The sequence below is a fragment of the Leiobunum rupestre genome, chromosome 5, assembly GCF_980474605.1.
Source record: "Leiobunum rupestre chromosome 5, qqLeiRupe1.1.hap1, whole genome shotgun sequence".
Lineage (NCBI taxonomy): Eukaryota > Metazoa > Arthropoda > Arachnida > Opiliones > Sclerosomatidae > Leiobunum > Leiobunum rupestre.
Window position 1 is genome coordinate 58,369,752 of NC_143388.1, and position 20,147 is coordinate 58,389,898.

The following is a 20,147-nucleotide window of genomic DNA, read 5'->3' on the forward strand; positions in this document are numbered from 1 at the left end:
GCCATCTGTATTACGAAAAGCGAACTAGGCACGCGGGAAATTCGAAAAAACAAGGAACCTAACTCAGGGTGACCACTAAAAAAACCCCAACAAATTTATAGGAATATAGGACGCGATAAGACAATGTAAGAAACCCAGTTTTCACGATTAACCATAGAAGCTAATCGAAGCAGAGGAGTCTTTTCATTTGCGAGAAACTTTAGCGCCGCGTTGAAAATTGAAATTCACAAGCGGCGACTCTTTTAAGTCTCGGATAAGCCTCCATTTTAAGCCAGTGGACGTGGCGTCAGCCAGCGCGATAACTCTTAACTGGAACGTATTTGCCATACCATAAAAGGACATTAATCGTTACTAATATTACTCGTAATTTTTGAATAATAATATTCTAACTATAGGCGATATATCACTTAAAAATATCGCACTGCTACTTTATTCCAGGTAACTCGAAAAATTCGGTTGGTATAAAAATTAATTTAAATGAACGTTTTCGTGTTTCGCTGCCTTATTTCGAAAACCAGGTAACTCGAAAAATTCCTTTTCGATAAAATTCATCAAGATTGGGTTTATTAAGTTTATGTACAAGATGATTCCAAATTTGTTCAAATTTAAAATAGTTATAAAATCGGGGGGATTGTGTTTACTTAAATGTCCGTAACATCTTGTTAATATTATAAATTAACCATGGTTTTAAAAGAAAATATTTATAAATATTAATTTTAGGTAGTGCAAAATCAACATTTATTTGCACAAAAATGATTTAATGAAAACGAAATTGTCTATATAAAAATAAATACACTCGAATAGGAATAACGAGAAGAAATTTAAATATTTTAAATAGATAATGAATAAATCCATAATGACAAGGACCAGGGTTCGTAAAAAATTTCCGGAAATTAAATTCCCTGACATTTCCAGGTTTTCCCTGTCCAAATTGCCATATTTTCCCTAACCATTTTTGTAGAAGAAATGAATGATTTGAGGTAAAAATCTTGAAAAAGATTTTCTAACAAAAATTTATTTGCCTGTTTTTTTAGGGGTCATATTAAAACTCCCTTACTTTTTGGGATCATTTTCCAATTCCTTGATTTTTCCCTGGTATTTTTGAATAATTTTCAAATTCCCTGACCTTTTGGAAACATTTTAAAATTCTCTGACTTTTCCCTGAACCTTTGGAAACATTTTCCAATTCCTTGACATTTTAGAATAATTTTCAAATTCCCTGACCTTTTGGAAACATTTTAAAATTCTCCGACTTTTCCCTGAACCTTTGGAAACATTTTCCAATTCCTTGACATTTTTGAATAATTTTCAAATTCCCTGACCTTTTGGAAACATTTTAAAATTCTCCGACTTTTCCCTGAACCTTTGGAAACATTTTCCAATTCCTTGACATTTTTGAATAATTTTCAAATTCCCTGACCTTTTGGAAACATTTTAAAATTCTCCGACTTTTCCCTGAACCTTTGGAAACATTTTCCAATTCCTTGACATTTTAGAATAATTTTCAAATTCCCTGACCTTTTGGAAACATTTTAAAATTCTCTGACTTTTCCCTGAACCTTTGGAAACATTTTCCAATTCCTTGACATTTTAGAATAATTTTCAAATTCCCTGACATTTTAGAATAATTTTCAAATTCCCTGACCTTTTGGAAACATTTTCCAATTCCCCGACTTTTCCAGGTCGTGTACGAACCCTGCGAGGAAGTAACTACCCAAAGCACCACGAAACTGATTATAGCTAAACTGAGAAAACTTTTAAAACTGGAACAGGAACCAGCCAGCCACGAGCCTTAACTGAATAACGTTTGATTTCTACAAGAACTTAAAAACGCGTGAAAGGCAACTTAGCTAAAGGCGCTTATGTTGAAATTCAAAAGAGAGAAGGCCATTAAAACGATCATTACAGCTGTGAATACCTGTTGGACTTCAGCCGTGGTGCTGCGGAACAACTCGATGTAGCGGGCCCCGATGACCTCTCTGTGTTTGACCAAGGCCCTCTGCGCCATGTCTTCCGTCTCGAAGAGGACGAAGGCGTCACCGGTGGCCCGGCCATCGGGCTTGCGGACGAACAGGACACCGTCCTCGGCGTCCATCACGTCGCAGCCGGGAGAACCATTGGCGAAGAACTCCGTCTGTGGAGAAGAAAAATTACTTATTTCGTATCAACACCAAACCAGTTGACCATGACTAGTCTAGTCACTAAAGATAGGATATTGTAAGTCGTACAACAAGTAGTTTTTAACGTAATTAGCACCATTTACGCCCAAACCTTCTGTTAAATTTGGTGGCGAAAATGTTAAATTAACTGATCAACCATAAATATAGAACTTTCTACTCCCTTTAACTTAATATTTTCTTTCTTTAATACACGGAGAAAATGTAAGGAGTCGTGCTTTAAAACCACTTGAATGCACTATAGGGTTCGTACGAAATTTTCGGATTTCCAATCCCTGACTTATCCAGGCTATCCCGGGCCAATCTGTGTCAATATCCCTGATCTTTGTAGTAATATTCCTGGAAATTTTCATGTTTTCAAGAAACCATTATTTTTAAATATCACCAACTTAATTATATTTTATAACCGCATACTTAGATCGTCTCTGAAAAAGGTGCCAACTATATTGGGGAATATTCTCCGTGATGCAAAGTTCATTGTCTGATAAAATACATGACTTATACCTGATTTTTTACGATATTATTTGAACCCTTGACTTTTTCCCCAATTTAGAAATCCCTGACTTATCCAGGGTTCCTGCTGGGGTGGCGGAGTGGTTAGCACTTTCGCTTCGCAGCAAGAGGAGCCGGGTTCGATCCCAGCTTGTGGCACTGGGTGAAAACTCGCAACAACTCCTTCCGCGTTGAGTTTGCAAGTTCTCTCCCCACTGGTTTAAGGGGTTTTCCCCCGAGTTCTTCGGTTTCCCCTTCCATAAAAACTTGTCGAGGTTAACGGTAATAGTTAGTGTAGGGAGCTGTTGGCTCGATCGCGTGGCATGCAGGGCTTGCCACCAGCATCCTACGCATTGTAACCCGGCCACCTGAATTAATGGCTTCAAAAGTCGCTTGATGACTTAGGCCTAAGGTGGTGCCTTGGGTATAAGCCTAGCTGATTATTATATTATTATTATTATACCTACATCTGTCTTTTTTCCGCGCGAGATGACGTCAAAGCCTCTATTTAACCAGCGCGAAAGAAGACCCGATGCTTACCCCCTTTATCGTCAATCTTACATCCTCCCACTGATATCGCGACTCCTTACAGTTTCTCCGTGGTTAATTTTACATATTTAAACGGAACTTACCACTTGTTTGGGCGTGCAGTCATACGGTAAACCGCGCATGCGCACTATCACTTGACCGCCTTTTGAGAGAAAAGCTTGCGCTTCATTGTTATTGCCTGAAAAATGGAAAATAAACATCAAGAATTGGATCTCCTACAGTTTAAACTACGCGAATTATTTCAATGCCTGAGTTGCGGCTACAGCCACGATTAATTGGCCGAGTGCGGTGTGGGAAAGTCATAGGAACCTTCGACATATTTTTAAGATACAAAGTTGACAAGCTGATTGCGAATTCAGAGAGATAACCGTATTAGAAGCGCGTATAGATTTAAAACACCTTCGCCGGTGGAAGCACCGTTACTTAATTGGACTTTCCTTATCGAATTTTGTATTTGCGTAACTCTCCACGGATAAGCCTTGGCCTCCTTTATAAGACCCGCTCCTAATAATTTTAAACGTACGGTTGACGCGAAATGATAAAATTAGCGACTTCGTTCTCAAGATGAGGAGGCTATAATTTAATAATAAGCGAAATACGCTCGCTGTTTAAGAAAACTTGATTGAACCAAATACCGCGAATTAGTTTCACCCAAAGCTCGCGATGGAGTGGAACGCTAAAATTGATATTTGTCAATATTTTCCTGGTAATTGGAGAGGGTAAATATTAGTGTAAGGGAAGTCCATACGCTGAATTGTATTCGTTCAATTGATAAGATATTTGGATATTGTTCTAAATTGGAAAATTTGTCTAAGAGATAAACCAATCGAAGACCTTATCAATTAAAGTGGGTATTCTTAATGATTGCAATTTCCAATTATTTTAACTTAACTACACGCGTTTAGTTGGAAAAACCCCGAAAAAGCAATCTATAAAGAAAAGCTAGCTCATAAAGAGTTAAATCTTCAAAATGTATAATATAAAATATTCGTTTTATTTTTTATAAGGAGATTAAGAGGGGCGTAATATAGTTACTATTAGCATAAGTAACACAATAACAATAAGTATTGCAATTAGGAAACATTATTGTCGAACTGATTTTCAGAGCTATTGCGCAATCAAGGTTTAATTCTAACAAGGAGACATCCCGAAATGTTTATCCACGATTTTTTTTCAAACTGGGGGGTTAAGTATACCTTCATGTACCTTGAAAGCTTCTAGAGGGAAAATTTTCAATGGTCATTCGTTTTGCCATGGCAATCAAAAATGTATTTCACAACTCAAGATTAAAATTATGTGGGAAAATCACGGTTTGTAAACCTTTACGATTTTAACGAAATTTTATCGAATTTACCCATTTTTATCAATTTTACCCAATTGGTTTGCCAAAACTTTAATTTCTTGATTTTTGAAAAATGTCAATCCGTGATTTCTACATGATATTGTACGTAGATAAAGTTTAAACTTGAGTTGTGAAAAACCTTTTTGGTTGCCATGGCAAAACGAATGGCCATTGAAACTTTTCCCTTTTGGAGCTTTCAAGGTACTTGAAGGTCTACTTAACCCCCCGGTTTGCAAAAAATCGGGGCGAAACACCTCGGAATGTCTCCTTGTGAGTGCAGCGCCCCCTAGTTACGCATGAGGGATGACCTACCTCCGGCAACATTGACGAAGTCTTCACCGGTGGCCCGGTAAACCTCGATATACCTCTGTCCGATGTGGTGCTTGTGTCTCTTAAGGGCCATGTCTCTGTGTTCCTGGTTGACGAACCTGACCAAGGCTTCACCATTCCGTCGACCAGCGGCGCTCAAACACAAAGCCACACCTCCCCTGCAAAGAAAACCACCATTAACAACGACGGCGAAGAAGTTAAACTACCGAAACAGTCCAGGGGCGGGATATTTACGAGAAACAAATGCCATCATTAGGCCTAAAGTTATTCCTCGCTCCGTTGTTGTACCTTTTCCCGTAGGAGGGGTACATTTGTACAGTCTCGGCGCAGGTAGAGCGACTGATTAGTTATTAATTGATTGGAAAGAGAGATATCGACTGTAGAACTCGAACGTTGTACCGAAGCGCGCAATAAAAAATATCTGTCGCTCTCAATACGAAATTGACGTCTTGCAAATAATCAGATACAGCCACACGAGTTAGACCCCGTTTTTATTAAGAAAGGATAAAAGAAACTACTTCAACAAATATTTTATCGGTATAAGAAGTATTTGGAACTTTCGACATATAAAAAAATTAAACAAATACAGGCTGTATAGATCTAAAATTTACTTTAGCAAACGATAACAATAAACAATAAAAGTTGATTGATTCAATTTTTAAAGGATTTGATAAATTATACGTCTATAGCAAATTAAGTTTTGGAAAATTCATTTTATAGCGTACTAGTTTTTTATTATTGGAGCGAAGCGAGCGTGGTTTTTGAGGGAGCTAAGCTTATCAGCTACGCAAATGTCGGAATATTTTCAGCGTGCTCCTAATCCCCATCATACCTTAAGATAAAACATAAATTAACCCGGTATCTCATTGGTTCCCTGAAACTGACGTATTCCGACGTGACTGAAGCACAAAGCCGGTGACGTATCTCCTCCCCAGGGCTTCCAGCTAATAGTACTCAAAGATAAATAGGAATTATAGGTTAAAAATTATAGGATAATTATAGGACTAAATTTCGGGAAATCGAAAAGCGCGCGTCCGCCGCGACACCTGGTGAGAAGTCGGTGAGACAGAAAAACAACGTAAAAGCGCGCGCTGCTGAAGACGCAAAAAATATGTTTTGCACGCGCGGCGCGTTACAGTTATAAGACACCTAAGCCTAAATTACGCGATTTTAAAAGTGAGGATAGTTCGCAAATCGCTCATACGGGGTTAGGGGCGCTGGCGGCAGCCCCTAAGATGGCGGCGAAAATTCAAACCCAAACACCTGGCGTTATTTTTCGTTTCAACTTTTTGGGCCAAAAGCTATTTTTTCAAGACAAAAAAAGGTACGTGTTAGTATATTGAACGTCTTGTTAATCTTTTGATACGGAAATAAGGCCATATTTGGAAAAGCTTGGCCTTTCCCCTTTAATTTAAAAAAAAAAATAACTGTGGACCGGATAGGAAAGCGATTGAAACAGTACACGTTACTAAAATGAAAAGCGAATGAAAACAAATCATCTGATAATGAATAATAACCGACGACAGAAATTATCGCTTTATTGAGTTTGACACAATGGAGGTCAAAGGTCCTCTTAACAATGGCGACGGAATCCTCAAGAGCATCTTCGTCTTATAAGCGAAATAATATCAAGGCCGATTACTTACTTAACGATGTTGAGGCCTCTGAAGAACTTGGCAATGTCCTGGTCGGATGACTGCCAAGGTAGACCCCTCGCCCGCACCACCGTGTTGCTGTCTACCACTTCGTTCTTGCTACAAATACCGGGATCTAAACGAATATTTATCGTTTCTGGTTCTACGAATTGGTGACCTGCAAAGAAAACATTCTTGTTAAATCCAGTATTTAAATTTTGTAAGTATATTAATTTGGTAAGAAGTGCAGAAAGTTTGTAAAAATTGAGTATTTGAAGTGTAGAAAGTTTGAAAAAATTGAGTATTGGAAGTGTAGAAAATTTGTAAAAATTGAATATTTGAATTTTGTAGAAACTTTGTAAAAATCGAATATTTGAATTTTGTAGAAACTTTGTAAAAATTGAATATTTGAATTTTGTAGAAACTTTGTAAAAATTGAATATTTGAATTTTGTAGAAACTTTGTAAAAATTGAATATTTGAATTTTGTAGAAACTTTGTAAAAATTGAATATTTGAATTTTGTAGAAACTTTGTAAAAATTGAATATTTGAATTTGTAGAAACTTTGTAAAAATTGAGTTATTTGAATTTCGTAAAAATGGAGTTATTTGAATTTTGTAAAAATGGAGTTATTTGAAGTGAAGTGAAGAAATTTTGTAAAAGAATATGAATTTGTTTAAAAATAAAAGTATTTGAATTTTGTATTTGTAAAATTAAATATGAATTCTTGTTTAAGTGTAGATATTTGGTAAAAATTGAGTATTTGAATTTTGTGAAAATTAAGTGTAGGAATTTGATTTAAAAGTACATACATTTCGTTTAAGTAAAAGTGTGTGAATTTGGTAAAAGGGAAGTCTATTAAATTTTGTTAGTCTATGAATTAGGTAAAAACGAAGTACATGTTTTTGTAATTATATTATATTATACGTGCTTTATATATTTGCTAAATTTTATTAAAATATCGAACCATTTTAATATTTCTACGAGTTGAAAAGGCTTGTTTAATGGTCTAGTATCGTTTGTACATAGTTCTTAATTTAGTGGTTCAATTAAAATCATCCCTAATTATATTCATACATTGAAAACAAAAATGATAAAATAAAAACTAGTTTGAATACGGAAGCGCGTTGCAGATGCGACTAGAATGATTGACCTTCATTTTGACAATCTAAAAATAGTAGTCGGAAAAAACACAAACACGGTCACCAGGGTTAAAAATCAAAAATGCCGTCACGTTTGTCGTAAACGTTGACATCCGGCCACCCGACCAGCCCTCACATCATACTATAACTTTTAATTTGTATAAAATTAACCTTAATTTAACTTTGAAATCAAAATTACTATCTAAATTAATTAAATACACGAATTATTTTGGAATACATTCTTCAATAATTGTACATTGTTTAGTTAAAATTTTGACATCCCTTTAACACCGTACTATAATCTTTCATTACAAATATTTAAAAAAAAGCTTATAATTTTTAAGTTAACCTTAAAAATAACAATCGAGGATTTTTAAGCCAAAGTTAGGACTATCTAAAATTAAATTTAAATACAATCATGATATTGGGAATACATTCTTCAATAATTTAACATTGTATAGTTTAAGAATTTGACATCCAGCCAACCGACCACCCTTCAACACCATACTATAACTTTTTATTACAAATATTGTTAAAAAATCGCTGAATTTCAAAATTAACCTTAAAAAACATTTCGCTTGAATTCTAAGCCAACGTTAGGACGGTCAAAAATAAAATTTAATTACACGGCCACGAAATCACCTCACGCCGCGGGTTAAAAATGAATAACAAGTAAATGAAAGAGTGCGTTGACCCAGAGAGGTCGCCAGTGTAGTGAATGACTGATGGCCGCCGTAATAAGTCCCTTTAAGCGGTAAGTGTAATTCATTAGGCACTGGGGAACGTTTTCAAGGCAAACACGTGACAATGGAGAAACAGGAAATAACGCCACTAGCGACACCATTAGGCAATCGTACTATCGACTGTTTTTTTTGAAGATGCTAACAAAGCCAAATAATATAGTGACTATCCAAATGTCAATGTTAGGCATATAAATAAAATATATTCCAACCATGGTACGTTGTTATCAGGCCACAACTAAAAAAAAAATTTTGGACCAAATAATTTTAAAATATTTATGGTCCATGTTTCTTTAATACGCCATTTCAATGTGTATTGTGGCGCCATCTACCAGGGTTCGTACGAAAATTTCTGATCTAAAATCCTGACTTTTCCAGGTTATCCCTGACCAATTTTTGACAAAATTCTTGACCTTTTTGGTTATATTTTTGGACATTTTTTTTATTATTTTAGGTCAAAAATTCTTTGTTAATGTGTGGTTTTTTTTGACTAACTAAAATCCCTGACTTATCCCTGACTTTCCACGAAATTATTTAAATCCCTCACTTATCCCTGACATTTTCCCTCCATTTTATAGATCCCTGACTTATCCAGGTTCTGTACGAACCCGGTCTACGGCAGATTTTCTAAAGCCGATTACTATATACGTTTTGCAGATTCGAGTGAAAAGGAAATTGTATGGGTGTAATGAAAAATAAAAAGATTGTAACTTTTTACCGGGGTAACGCCATTAGAGACCAATTTTTAAATAATTGAAGTTTTATCAGATGGCGCCAACGTAGAAATTCTAAATTACCTGAAAACAGCAAAAAGTATTTTTTTCTGAGTTCGATCTTTTTTTTCGTATATATTTTAATCGATTTTTATGTAGAAAGTACACTTTCTATATAAAAAAAATTGACAAAATTTAAGTATTTTTCCTAGAATAAGTCAGATAGTACTGACTCCCTTCCCGCCAGGACAAGATTAAATTTGCGCCATCTAGTACAAATAAAAGCATTAAAATAAAACCTTTAACGGCTTCGCTGTAAATGTTGGTTTCCGTGTAAACCATATGGGACTGTTTCTATATAATTAAAAATCGTCTGCTTAAACGCGCTACGACTTGTTTTAACTTAAGTAGCGCCAATTTTACCTGGTGGCAGAAATGTGAAATTCGTGGATCCGCTATAAACATTCAAAATAAAGTTGATAAACGATAGAAATAGTTGACAACTATCGGCGAATACAGTGTTGGAAATAAGCATCTTTAAAAACTAGGACGTTCTCAAGACTTCTAACAAGTTATAAAATGTAAAATATCAACTATTTTAATTTCTTCAAACTTTTGAGTTAAAATATAGGGTATTATAGGCAATTAAATTAAATTATAGGAGAAAACGTGGAAGGACGTTAAATTATAGGAAATAATTGGAACAATGGTCACCCATATTTCGTCAATGATATACTAAATATCATAAAATTCGTGCTAAATTAAATAATTTGGATATTGGCTCAAATCGCAACACATATTTTGTAAAATAATTTTCGTAAAAAGCTACAAAAAATCGTATTAAAGATCCAAGTTTTTTTCCGAATGACAAATATAGCTTAAGAGTGATATCGAACCTTCGATTCTCGGAAAAGTATTTTTAATTCACGACGAGAGCTTTTTTTTAATGGGTATCCATTAATTTCAAGTTCATTTAACCACCACCAGAGGCCTCCCGTTGCCCTCCAGAAGCGCTAATCGAAGCCTTCCATATTAATGAACATTACGTGGATTAAACGATGGAAATTATAAAAATATACGCTTCTCTAAATATGGCGGTATTTCAGGCCCATCTCCGTGTCCGCTTATCACAGCCAGAGGCAGGGTTAATTGCACTTTGCGCCGAGGACGACGTCGAAACAGGTTTGCAACGCCGAAGAGTAAAACTCGAGAAGAGTTGCGCTGGAAGCCAGTTCGAAGAACTTTATAATTAAAACTGGTTTTCGCAACGACCAATAACAGGTTGATGATAAATCCGGTTTATTCGAATAAATAAGTAACGTTTACGTTGCCGCTTTCAACGTGTTTCGGCGGTTTAAGTTACTAAATGCCTCCAAATTAAACGGTCAAGCGAGATTAAGGGTGGTAATAAAACGCGTGGACGGTGGCTAATTTCTTGAGAAATAAATGAATAAAATTATACGTATTCGCTAGATGTGGCATTTGGGTAACATAAGTTGCGAAAACTCAGTGATTCAACCGCCATCTAGTATGCGAAAAAACTAAATTCTTAGTTAAATATTTTCATTTTCTACCTTTTCAAAACGTATATAGTATCGGCAAGATTGCAAAAATTATTCGTAATACCGAAATGAGTCAGTATTACCAAAAGAAATGCTTAGTTCTGCCAAACCTAAATAGTATCATTTTATAAAAAAAAGCCGGTAGATTGAGTCTGAATTAAACATTTTATCCACTTTACGTGTTAACCATTTCAAATTTATTCTACAGCGCTAAAATCTCGCTAATATTTGTTTAAAATAAACACCTCAATTAGTTTTTCACTCTAAGATCTATTTGGTCCGAGATTCGCGTCTTTATGTTTGCTCGAAGACCTATTGCTACGAGTTATTTGTAAGTTTTTAAATTTCTTCAAATTTATGTGGGGTTTAAATTTTTTGGTCCTTTTCATAATGGAATATTCTACACAATAATTTCAAATTCAAATTCCCTGACCATTTTAAGAGATTTTCCCCGACTTTTTAAAACCAAAATTAGACAATTATATTTTACTTTTATCAGAAGTTTATAAATTGAAATCAACCTACATTTCAGTACAAAAGTATTTTTGCAACGTTAAAAAAATGGCAAAACTTTAAAGGAAATAAATAATATTCATAGCATTTGTCAGATAACTTGAATAAAATTACCTTCAAAAAGTGTAAAGATAAAATTGAATTCCCCGACTAACAAATTCTTAAAATTCCCCGACCCTTTAGGCACATTTTTAAATTCCCTGATTATCCTGTTTTCCCTGATGTGTAGCAACCCTGTTCTACCTATTTATCACTTAGATTGGGTGTCTAATAGGGATTAAGATATTTAAAAGCCCACAGCACTTGAATATATTTATTTCGAAACATGAAAAAAATTAATTTGGGCTTATTCTGCTTAAAGGGAGTATGGGCAAGCACGTGCTTATTTTGCTAAAAGGGAGTATGAAATAAATCTAAGAATCATCTGCTAAATCGCGCTACCTCTTGTTTATAATGTAACTAGTGTCAATCACTTCTAGCTTCTGTTAAAGGGAATACAAACTGCAAAGCAATCTTTATGGAAGACCCCTTCAATTTTTCAAATTTCCCTGTACAGTGGCGCCAAACATTTTTAAAGCCAAAGGCAACAACGGCCAGAGCTGCAAACGTTGGTGTTCAACACCAAATACCCGAGGTTATATTCCCTTTAATGGTAGATCAGGAAATTATCAGAGAATTATACTAAAAAAAAATTCCCCTTTGTTAAAATATTAGGCCTAACGGCTATAACGCTATAAATATTAATATATTAAAACTTGAACTTCAATCAACGTTCTATTGAATCTTAATAATTAAATTTACAAACAAAACTTTTGAATTTCTGTACCTGTCGATCAAGAAATTATATTCGAATATAGCTAAAAAAAACCCCCGCAATAACGTAAGTCTCAAATTTCCCCAAAATTTCAATACATTCAGCAGGTCTTATAAATAATGCGGGGCACGTGGCGTTTCAAACCGATCTCAATATTGGAAAAACTGGTCCTTGGGCGGGTCAACGCTAAAGTCTGGAATTTTTTTCCGATTACGCCGAAAAACGTATCGGAACAGGAAAAAAATATTCGGCGATTTTTCCGAGTAATTTTGAACTTTATGGTAGAGCAAAAGGTATTAGAATCACAATCGCTCGACCATGACACAAGAGGAAGAAAATTAAACTTAATAGAAGGAAAAAGTTAATGGGAAAAACAACGAATTTTGGTGGCACCCTTTTTCCTCGTTCCGAACTCATCTCATTTTATTTTTATTACTATTATTTTGCAAACAGATCTTACGTCTAATAGGAAACCAGTGGCGGAAAACACCGCCTTTTCCCCGCCAGCCAGCCAGCCGATGGGCGTCAAACTATAACGTTTCCGATGGGGTGAAAAGTGAAAAAAGTGAGAGATTTATACAGGTGTTTTGACCTTTATCGAAACTGGTTCCGCGAGAACAGGCCGCATTTTAAAGAGCAGCCCGCCTGCACCAGCTCGGCTACCTTGACAAGGACTCCGAATCGAACTGACGAAAAAAGTTCGACAACGAAGAAAGTTGATACGCCGGGCCAGTTTTTAGAATAATTCAAATTGAATTTGATTTTATTCGTTAAAATTGTTGCGAAATTCCACACGAAAAGAATGTTTTATTGGCAGTTCATTACTTGGAAGATCGCCTTTTTATCAAAGTTCATTATCGAAACGGGGAGTAATGTTAATGATAATTATCAAGAATGTTTCCTTAGGCAAAAGTAGGGGATCGGGGTGACTACAGAATATTTTAAAATCCTTTAAAGGAATTATAGAAATTTTATCAGTGAAATATAGGAAGAAAATTTGGGGGAGAAGGAAAATTTAGAAAGAAAATTGGGATAAAAAAAGGAAAAAATATGTGAAAATTAATTATATAATAAGAGAAAACTGTTGTCAATCTTTTTTAAAGGGGTCCGTATAACATTCAAAATAAAGTTGATAACCGATAGAACACTGTCGCCGAACAGTGTTGTAAATAAACATCTTTAAAAACTAGGACGTTTTAAAGACTTCGAAGGGTAAAATATCAATAATTTTAATTTCTTCAGACTTTTAAGTTAAAATAAAGGGTATTATAGGAAATTGGGGCGACGGAGATATTTACAGCAATCCATTAGAGGTTTATTTTAATGCTTTTATTTACAGTAGATGGCGCTAATTTAAAATACTTTGTGGGAACGGGATAAATACTTGCAAATTTAATACAAAAACAACACTATTTTAATTGATGTTTTTTAAATAATATTTAGCCAAAGTTCAACGAAAAAATATTCTTTAGACATTTGAAATTTCCTATAGGAGTTATTAAAGAGACAAGATGGACGTCATAGTTCTAAGGCAGGAGCTGATAGGAATTGCAATGATGACGTCACGATAATAGTCATTATTACAGAGTAGTATGTATAGGCAGTAACTCTGTCAGTACAAAACTTAACTAACAATATTTCCATTATCTATATTAAACTATATATAAAACAGGGTTCGTACGAAAATGTCTGATCTAAAATCCCTGACTTTTCCAGGTTATCCCTGACCAATTTTTGGCAATATTCCCGACCTTTTTGGTTATATTTTTGGACATTTTTTTATTATTTTAGGTCAAAAATTATTTGTTAATGCGTGGTTTGGTTGACTAACTAAAATCCCTGACTTATCCCTGACCAATTTTTGCCAATATTCCCGACCTTTTTGGTTATCCAGGTTTTCCAGGTTCTGTGCGAACCCTGATAAAACCATAAGTATATGATTTTTGAATCATTAGTAAGTATCTTTAGAAAATATTCTACTGAGAAATATTCACAAAGTGACGTCATCAGAGATCTCCCAGAGTTCCAAGCGACAAACACCCAAGAAAGAACATTCGTCTTGAAGTCCTTTTAAATTAGAAGCTACCACGCTAACGAATTTAATAACTTAATCACAGGAGAGATAACAATGGCGAATTAGTGGGAAAGGGGCGAGCCGCCCTGGATAATTCTCAAACAAAGGAGGCTTTGCTCAACAAAAGCAAAGAGCCATTTTAACAAGCGCCATAATTCCACGTTTTTTCTCGTATTCCTATCCTACCGTTGAAACTTGAATGAATTACATGAACGAAAAACAACTTGTCCAAAGGAAAAATATAATCCGGCGCTTAAGTCGCCATCTACAGCCGTTAAGCCGAACATTTGGCGGCCATTTTAGTATTCATTTAATTCCCCATTAAACCGAACATTTGGCGAGAAGAACGCAGTTATAGTATAATATTTCAGTATTAATTTAATTCCCATTTTGAATTTAGTATTAATTTATTTCCCATTTTGAATTTAGTATTAATTTAATTCCCATTTTGAATTTAATACTAATTTAATTCCCATTTTGAATTTAGTATTAATTTGTTTCACATATTGAATTTAGTATTAATTTAACTCCTAATTCTAACCCTTAGTTTAATTTAATTCCTAATTTTAATCCCAAGATTAATTTAATTCCTAATTTTAATCCCAAGATTAATTTAATTCCTAATATTAATCCTAAGTTTAATTTAATTCTAAAATTACACTTAATAATTGTCATTAAGTGAAACCTCTAGCCTAACTAGATAGAGGACTCAAAATTCCTAGAACAGACAGCGACGAAGCTCTCTATACACTCCCGTTATACCCTCGGACTCAGTTTTAGATGTCTAAGTGCCCCCTCTAGCTTCGTTAATGGTGTCAAGAAAAAAGGAAAATTTCGAATTTGGTCCCTTTGTCAGAGCATAATTCCGGCGTCATCTACAACGCGGCGGACTAAAAAGCGTGCGAATAAATGAATTGGCATTCTGCGCAGCGGGTTTGGTTCAAGCGAGGTCGACGTCGCATCCCACTTGTTGGCGCCCTCCCACGGTTCCCGCGATCACTAAACCAAGGAATCCCGTTTGGCAGAAAAGGTTCGACTTAGTCATTCCGCGCTCGCGCCGGCTAAATTAAAAGGAGCAATTATTCACGCGCCCTTTCTGCCATTGGACACACTCGTCGCGCGGCAAGTGGCGACACGCCGAGACAGCTGTGACAATTGGGAAATCTAACGAGCACCGCCACATTTCCGGCGATGATGCTACCGTTTCTAAAGACAAGCACCGTGATGGGGCAGGATTGTCATCGAGATAAATTGAAACACTGTTTCCTTCGCAACAAGCTGAATTTTGAAAATTGCGAGTCAAAGTAAAAGTGGGCATTTTCATTTTCATTCTTTCTCACCCTTTTCGACAAAATAAATCCATTTAAAAAAACATATTTCACCGTCGATTAATACACTATTAAAAATTATTACTGTTAAGTTGATTACATTAGATTACATCTTTGTACCCTTATTGTGTGATTTCCTAACATTTACCGCAACGGGTCTGTGGCTTCCTAACATGTGATTTCCTAACATTTCCCGCAATGGACGTGTGATTTCCGTGTGTTAGCACAATGTTTCAGCGATTTCCGTAGGATTTGTTCACATTAAGTCACATTCAGTTGTTTGATATTTATAGCTTTGTAAGTATTACTTTTTTAGATTTCCTGAAGAGTAACTCGTCCAGTAAATCAGATGTGTCGCTTAAAAGCATCAGTTCTGTTCATGTTTCTAAAAGTCTTTCCATAATAAATGGCGAACGTTTAAAGTTATTTTGAGTTGAAATAACTTTTCACTGCCATATTAAAATGATTTTTCAAGACAGCGAACGTATTATTTTGGCTTAGAAATGAACTGAGATAACCTTTTCTGTACAAATGGCGAATCGCAGTCACGCGTGCCGTTCGCTGTATACGCCACAACAACTATTACAAACTGGATATTCAATGGCTCAAAAGCAGTATATCTACAAAGTTTATTGACCACAAGACCCAACACTAGCCAAATTATAATATTCCCAAATATTGGAAAATTGTACCTTTCACGCGTAAAACCAATTTAAATTTAAGCGTAATGAAATGATTGGAAAATAACGCGATATCATGGCGTTCGCCATCAAACAGACTTCCGAAATATTGTTATGCTAATGTTAGAAAATTGAAGATTTAGTTGCAAAGTCATCTTTTCGATGGTAAATAATATAGTTTCGCTTGATCAATTTCATTTACATTCATTATAATACACTTTTGCGTACGCCCTCAAAGCCCGTTCTTTTGAATAATAATAGTTTGTTTCCAAATATTTAATTTTTTGACTGATTTTAAATACCTATTTAAATTATTATTTGAAGATAATCAAAACACGAAATAAAAATATTAATTTTAATCTATTTTCTATTATTAATTTTATCATTTACAGGGTTCGTATAAAATTTCCGGGATTAATTTCCCTGACTTTTCCAGGTTTTCCCTGACCAATTTGCCAAATTTTTCATGATTATTTTTGTAGAATAAATGATTGGTTTGATGTAAATATTTCCAAATATTTTATATGTAATTTTAATAAATCTTTCAAAAATGTATTTGCCTGTTTTTTTTTTGGGTAATTTTAAAATTCCTTGACTTTATGGGGACATTTTAAAATTTCTTTTATTTTTCCCTGACTTTATGGGGACATTTTAAATTTACTGATTTTTCCCTAACTCTTTGGAACCATTTTGAAATTCCCTGACTTTCCAGGTCGTGTACGAACCCTGATTTAAATACAAATAACTATTAAGATGCCTTTCAATAGTAAGCTTAAGCACATATTTTAGAGAGGGGAAACCAACTTTTTGATTGCTTCAAAACTTCAAATTGGCGAGAGAATTTTAACGCCAGAAAGGTCAACATTTTTTCGTGTTACTCGTTAGTTTTGAATAAAATATGGCTTTTGAAAATTATCTTAAATTTTAACCTATTGACTGTAAATTATTCAGCACAAATGAACAATAATTTTAAAAGGTGTTATAACAGTCTGTTTTTTCACCTATTGAACTAGCTTATTGTACTTGGGCTATGGAAAGTTAATTCAGGTTTCATTCAGAATTTCGATTTTAAAAATTGGGCAATTAAAATGGAATTTCGTAAAAAATCTGGTTTTTTTGTTATTGTTTTTCTATGAATTAAAAATTAAAATTAATGGATTAATGGGCAATTCGACACAAAGAGGTTATATTTTAATTATTTGAAAATTCCATTGGCACCAAAAAAAAATGATAAATTGAGAAAAAAAAAGCTGGTTTTAAAATTCCGATTTATTGAACGCCTGATGCGTTGGGTATATATTTTTTTAAATACTATCATAGTATTGGATAAATTAACGAATACTTTGTACGACAGGGCTCTCAGCGATTTTTTTAAAAAATTATAGGAATTATAGGAAATTTCATAGAAAATATAGGAATTTATAGGAACATTTTTAGCCAAAAAATAGGAAATTATAGGAGTATATTGAAACTATAGGTAATTATAGGAGTATATTGAAACTATAGGAAATTATAGGAGTATATTGAAACTATAGGTAATTATAGGAGTATATTGAAACTATAGGTAATTATAGGAGTATATTGAAACTATAGGAAATTATAGGAACAATTTTGAAAAAATAGGAAATTATAGGAGTATATTGAAACTATAGGTAATTATAGGAGTATATTGAAACTATAGGTAATTATAGGAGTATATTGAAACTATAGGTAATTATAGGAGTATATTGAAACTATAGGAAATTATAGGAACAATTTTGAAAAAATAGGAAATTATAGGAGTATATTGAAACTATAGGTAATTATAGGAGTATATTGAAACTATAGGTAATTATAGGAGTATATTGAAACTATAGGTAATTATAGGAGTATATTGAAACTATAGGTAATTATAGGAGTATATTGAAACTATAGGAAATTATAGGAGTATATTGAAACTATAGGAAATTATAGGAGTATATTGAAACTATAGGAAATTATAGGAGTATATTGAAACTATAGGAAATTATAGGAGTATATTGAAACTATAGGAAATTATAGGAGTATATTGACACTATAGGAAATTATAGGAGTATATTGAAACTATAGGTAATTATAGGAGTATATTGAAACTATAGGAAATTATAGGAGTATATTGAAACTATAGGAAATTATAGGAGTATATTGAAACTATAAGAAATTATAGGAGTATATTGAAACTATAGGAAATTATAGGAGTATATTGACACTATAGGAAATTATAGGAGTATATTGAAACTATAGGAAATTATAGGAGTATATTGACACTATAGGAAATTATAGGAGTATATTGAAACTATAGGAAATTATAGGAGTATATTGAAACTATAAGAAATTATAGGAGTATATTGAAACTATAGGAAATTATAGGAGTATATTGAAACTATAGGAAATTATAGGAGTATATTGAAACTATAGGAAATTATAGGAGTATATTGAAACTATAGGAAATTATAGGAGTATATTGACACTATAGGAAATTATAGGAGTATATTGAAACTATAGGAAATTATAGGAGTATATTGACACTATAGGAAATTATAGGAGTATATTGAAACTATAGGAAATTATAGGAGTATATTGAAACTATAAGAAATTATAGGAGTATATTGAAACTATAGGAAATTATAGGAGTATATTGAAACTATAGGAAATTATAGGAGTATATTGAAACTATAGGAAATTATAGGAGTATATTGAAACTATAGGAAATTATAGGAGTATATTGAAACTATAAGAAATTATAGGAGTATATTGAAACTATAGGAAATTATAGGAGTATATTGAAACTATAGGAAATTATAGGAGTATATTGAAACTATAGGAAATTATAGGAGTATATTGAAACTATAGGAAATTATAGGAGTATATTGACACTATAGGAAATTATAGGAGTATATTGAAACTATAGGAAATTATAGGAGTATATTGACACTATAGGAAATTATAGGAGTATATTGAAACTATAGGAAATTATAGGAGTATATTGAAACTATAGGAAATTATAGGAGTATATTGACACTATAGGAAATTATAGGAGTATATTGAAACTATAGGAAATTATAGGAGTATATTGAAACTATAGGAAATTATAGGAGTATATTGAAACTATAGGAAATTATAGGAGTATATTGAAACTATAGGAAATTATAGGAGTATATTGAAACTATAGGAAATTATAGGAGTATATTGAAACTATAGGAAATTATAGGAGTATATTGAAACTATAGGAATTATAGGAACTCTGGGAGCCCTGTACGAGTATTAAACAGAGTATGATTTTCCCTGAGGGTACAAACATTAAATAAAGAAAATTGCGTATGAAGTAACAAGTTTGGCCTGAAAGGGTTAATGAGAAATTGTCACCCACCCCAAAATTGTCCGATTATGACACATTCACCGACATTTAAATTGCGACTTCTTATTAACAAACAGCCCGACACAAGAGTAGCCGATTTATTTGGGGGAAAACTCCCCTTAATTAGGAACAACGAACCCTAGCGATTCTCAAAGCCGTATTCAACCGTCGCCAATGAATAGTAAGTATTTAAATAGGAGGAACAAACGGGCACCGGTGATTGCGAAAAGCCTTTACGCCCGCGAGCACAGCCCCGGCTTAACCCACTCATTCGGCCCAGCAAAACAGGTTGGCCACCGACATAACGAGCGCTAGGTAGAGCTTTGACTTGCCTTTTATACTTAAGGAAGATTTTTATTGAAAAAAATTCGACCCAAATAAAAGTTATACCCTGGCTATAATCAACACTGAAATTTTGAAAAATGGACTATTATCGTTGGCGGAACGAGCTTGAAAAGAAATTTTAACCTTTGAAAAAGTCCATATTTCTTGACCCGAATTGATGAATAATAATCAATTTTTAATGGTAAACCATTAAGCGCGTAATTTTATATTATTAGTTTCATTAAAAATACATCATTACGACGGCTAATATATCATAATGATATTCGGCTTTCCGTTGTTAATGTTTAGGCTTAGTTTCTCTTTTCGGTGTAATAGTCGCCAGCTAGGTTTCCCGCA

General features: G+C 33.8%; 1 protein-coding gene across 5 annotated transcripts in view; it reads right to left on the bottom strand.

The window, feature by feature from the left end:
• Nucleotides 1-20,147, bottom strand: part of fus (epithelial splicing regulatory protein fusilli) — an 84,548-nt gene that overhangs the window by 13,098 nt on the left and 51,303 nt on the right. For 4 of the 5 annotated variants that reach the window (XM_090176773.1, XM_090176774.1, XM_090176771.1 and 1 more), the window contains exons 6-9: nt 6,537-6,702; nt 4,873-5,048; nt 3,302-3,396; nt 1,907-2,134 (exon numbers count right to left, since the gene is read on the bottom strand). In XM_090176773.1, the coding sequence (XP_090032899.1) occupies nt 1,907-2,134; nt 3,302-3,396; nt 4,873-5,048; nt 6,537-6,702 (665 nt within the window). The remainder of the gene's footprint in view (nt 1-1,906; nt 2,135-3,301; nt 3,397-4,872; nt 5,049-6,536; nt 6,703-20,147) is intronic. The other variant, XM_090176772.1, reaches the window with a different exon arrangement.